We start from the raw sequence: 4517 nt of genomic DNA on the forward strand, positions 1-4517 counted from the left end.
GGGGGGGGGGGGCACATAGTAAGTGGGATGGTCAGCTGTCCACAAACATTTGGTCATGTAGTGTACTTTATAAAGTTACTCTTGAACCTTCCTTCTGCAAGTTTGTGTTCCAAACTTGCAGCTTCAGATTAAAGTTATTAGCCTCTGGAAATATATTTAGTGCATAGATCAGGGTTAGGCAACCTCAGCACTCCGGCTGTGCTGAAATTTCAAATGCCCTCATGCCTCTGCCTCTGGGAACCATGAATGTGGCTGTCAGAGTCTTACAATGTCTCATAGCAATGTCTCTACTGAGCCGACCTGTGACAGTCTCATTGTCACAGGTCGGCTAGAACTATGAGGATGAGTGAAAAGCACTCACCTCATAGTTCTCCTTTAACTCCTGAGTTTAGAGGGTAGGGTTTCACAGGGTAGGGCTGACACCACTCAGTTCGCAAAAATGCTGTGCGTTGTCAGCCCACAACAGGACTTTGAGTGCATGTTAACAGACTTTTTTCGGTCCTTGCGGGGGCTTTAAAGCGATAAAATACGAGAAATGTGACTGTATTGCAGAGATGTACTGCAATTTTTTTTTCTGTCCTGATATTCAGTAAAGCAAACCCATGCTTTGCCCATGTAGGCCAAAGCAACAAGTTCACTAATACAATCAATTTTTAGAAACGTGTTTGCAGGACTTGCTTGTTTGATCGAAGATTTATTTAAAGAACAAAAGGCTTTATACAACAGACATCAAAAGAAAGCTTAACGCATTTCGCACACTAGGTGCCCCACCTCCTCCCTGGATTGCTAAAAAACATTGTCAAACTAGTGGTGCCCACCCTGCGCTCTCTAAGCACCTACCCTTCTCTCCTGCCTGTGGCAGAGCAGCCACCCCCACTGAAAACCCGATTTCAAGTTACAGCTGGCTTGCAGAAACACAGGTTTTGGTTGACACAAAAATCCTGACTGAAAGAACACAAATAACTTAGAGTCTTTTTTTTAATTATCTGATCAATTTAGAAGCAGTTTTCAGACACAATGAACATTCCATAACTAGCATGATGGCCGTCCACCGCGACTTTTTTGGGGTGCAGAATGGATGTGGTTGCTATGGAAAACGTGGGCAACTCAACAATCTTCAATCAGCATGGAGGCGTGCATTGTGTTCACCTGGCCCGGTTGGCGGACCTGAGCCCAAGAGGGTGATTTGGGGACACAGTGTTGAGTGACACAGAAATAATTAGAGGAGCTCATTATGTAGAATAAACGAAGGGTCCGCATTCTGCTGGCCGTCTGGCTGATTCCGAGCCGCCGAGACAATGGCCGCACTCAGCCCGTCCAGCTGCCCAGCGATGCCAGAGCCAGGGGCGCTGCCAAGACAGCAGACTACGTTCCAGCTCACTAGGCCAGCGAGGCTCTTAAAACACCCAAAGTGGGGAAGGAGAGGCAGGAGGGGGGCACCGGGCGCTGACCCTGCGCTCCCCTCCATGTGCCAGCGTGGGATTTCAATGCCATTATTCAGGCCTGGGAAAATGTCAGCGTTATCAGGGGGGAGGGGAGGGTTTTGGGGGGGTTCCAAGAAGGAAGAAAAAAAGGGAGCACAGTGCCAGGCAGAGCAGCCAACAATCACCCTTTTTCATTTAAAACTGCATTAAAGGGGAACTCCACAGAACTTCTTTAGGTGAGTTATGCATTCATTCAAAAGTCAGGTCACCCAAAGTCTGCCGCACAGCAGTTGAAAGCCGAGATCAGGCTTGCCGTTGGTGTTGTATTGTAAGCTATTGGGCAAAGGGGAAACTTAAAGTGACATTAAAGGATACATTTTTTTTCCCTCCCCCCAATGTTAATGTTAGCACTTACCTTAAATGATGTTTCTTAATCTGATCTTCTTCTTTCCTGATGTTTTCATCTGTTCCTCCAGCGGTGCGGCGGCTCTCCGATCCAGCGCTGACTCCTCTATCCTTGCTGGCACTTCTGATCCCACGATGACTGCATGCGGGTGCACGCGTCCATAGACTTACCTTGCGTCTCTGCTCGTCTCCCGGCCGAGAATCCAAACTGCTCTTGCGCCCGCCCCAAGATCCTTTGCGTTCTCCCGAGCAGTTCCAGATTCTCGGGCGGGAGCGCGCAGCGAAAACAAGGTAAGTTTAAACCTTAAAGTGGGTTTTTAAAAAAAACTGTTTGCCTATATCAACTATATCAAACTGTTTGCTATCAAGCAGTTTAAAAAAAATAGGCAAAAAAAACCAGAGGGTTTAGAACCCCTTTAAGGGACGTAGAGGGAGCTCAGGGTAGGCGTCACTGGTGCCAAAAGTCAGAAGGAGGCGCGGCATGAGGTCTGCAGAAGCGCAGGATTTAATATGTGTGTCACCTTCCCATGCTATGAAGAAGCAAGAATAAAATTGAGTAGATATACTACCCATGGAGTACATGGAAGTAAAACAAAAGGTTGCAGGTTGAACTCCATGGACTTGTGTCTTTTTTCAACCTAACTACCCTTCTTCCCATGTGACAGTGCTGGCGATTGGCCTCATCATGGGGGGCAGAGACACAGGGATTCCTCTCTCTTCTGGGGAGTAAAGCCACACTGAGTATGTGCAGCTGCTATGGCAGCATTGAACTCGGCCTGTTGCTGTTCCATGCATAGAATTGCTCTTTATTTGCAATCTGAGCTGTGCAACTCCTCCCAAAGCACTAAATATATGTCCAGTCCATCATCCGCCATTACCTTTTCCTCGAGACGCATGAGCCTTGAACCGACTGTGTAGTATCCTTTATCGACACCTTTCTCTGCAGAGGAATGCAACATTGTAATCAGTAACACAGAGACACAATGCACGGTCCTCAAGCCTTTACTTCCTATTAAAGCTGAACTCCAGGCAAGCAGCTAAAGCAGCTAAACACATGAAAATATACACCAAGCTTCCCCAGCCAACAGATTTGTATTTCTGATCATCCAGTCTTGAGGTTTGCACAGCTCTGCCACACACCACAGGCCTGTCTGGCAGGGAAGGAGATCTAATTCTCTGCTGCAGTTAAAGGATATCTAAACCCAAGAACATAAATTTCATATCCTGCAGCCAGGGGCGTACTGAGGTCAGGTGTCACCCGGAGCGGTTATCGGGTGACACCCCTTTGTGATGTCATCGTGCGTGCGTGGCGATCTTATTGATACCTGCCGGTGGCCATCTTGATGATGGACGCCGGCAGAGAGCGGAGGGGACTCTCAGTCATTTTAGTGTCACCCCATCAATGGTGTCACCCGGGTGCGGTCCGCTCCCCCCGCACCCCCTTTGTGACGCCACTGCCTGCAGCTTACCAGTCTTTAGATCTGGTGGCTGCATTTCGTTTTTCTTCTGCAGGTAGAGGAAATACCTGTTGGTCCTGCCAGAAACGCAGAGTCCCTGTCACTTCCTGTGAGCTGAACTGGAAGTACAAAGACAGCCTTCAAAGCTATCTACTGTAAGATATCCCCCTCACCGCATGTAATGGAGATGACTAGAGGAAGACCTGATTTGTAATCCAAATCAGGAGAACAGCATGGGGTGACCACAACTGCTCCCTGCATAGAATAGAGGAGTAAGTGTAGCCACCCTAGCACAGGAAATGTGTTATTTGCAAGATAATAAAATTAGGGGGAGAAAAAGCCTGGAAAGAGCCACCACATCTAGATATTGGTAGGCTGCAATATATTAAACCTTTGTTTTTGGGTTTGGATATTCTCTAGGTAAAACGTACAGGTCTTGTCATCCTCCAGCCTGTGGCTGGACAATTAAAGGAGACAGATGAGCTCATCTATCTGATCAAAAGAGAGATACAAAAGACAGGGAATTGGAAGTTTATATAGAGAAGTGCATATTACCTGGAAGAAAAAGCCCCGGCTTCCCTAGGGAATGGTCCAGTCTGTAGAGAGGAGACATAGGAAGTGAAAAGTATTTTATTGTTGTCATCATCATCATCACCATTATTATATTTCTAATATTCTTGCTTTACATAACACCAATATTTCTGCAGTTTATTCAAAGCAAATATTTCCAAAGGGAAAGTGGTCATTGCTGACCTCTCCCTGAAAATGCCATTTTCCTGGTTATTCTGCTGATCCCCTGGCTTCAATAATCTCTGAGATGCTGATCCACTAGGAGTATGTAGAACAGGAAAATCAGGAAAAGGTCAGAAGTCCGGACTATTGTTCAGGCAAGTGACCAAGAAGGTTCTGGACCAGTATGACAGGCAGAGAACTAATGTATTTAGAACTAGAGATCAGCATTAGCAGCCTCTATATCTCCTTGCTTTCGCTTCCCTTTAAGGAAAAGAAAAAGGCATCTGTAAAGATCTTTTGAAAGCATTCAGATGCGGTACTATTGTATTATTTAGGATGATGTTCTATATATAATGTATTGCTTGAAGATCCACTTTATGGGAAATATATGCTGTTTTCCATATTATGGTCAGGACAAGAAAAATAACATTTGAAAAAAATATGTAAAACAAAATAATAAATAAAAAAATTAAATAAAATGATATATAATATATAAACA

The 4517-nt window shown here is 45.5% G+C and overlaps 1 protein-coding gene across 1 annotated transcript in view; it reads right to left on the reverse strand.

Moving 5' to 3' along the window:
• LOC108804637 (potassium voltage-gated channel subfamily KQT member 1-like) overlaps positions 1–4517 on the reverse strand; it is a 58677-nt gene that overhangs the window by 2454 nt on the left and 51706 nt on the right. Inside the window, exons 15-16 of the mRNA XM_018576470.1 lie at positions 3842–3882; positions 2708–2769 (exon numbers count right to left, since the gene is read on the reverse strand). Coding sequence (XP_018431972.1) covers positions 2708–2769; positions 3842–3882 — 103 coding nt within the window. The remainder of the gene's footprint in view (positions 1–2707; positions 2770–3841; positions 3883–4517) is intronic.

This window comes from Nanorana parkeri, unplaced genomic scaffold (genome assembly GCF_000935625.1).
Source record: "Nanorana parkeri isolate BGI_ZX_2015 unplaced genomic scaffold, ASM93562v1 scaffold67, whole genome shotgun sequence".
Classification (NCBI taxonomy): Eukaryota; Metazoa; Chordata; class Amphibia; order Anura; family Dicroglossidae; genus Nanorana; species Nanorana parkeri.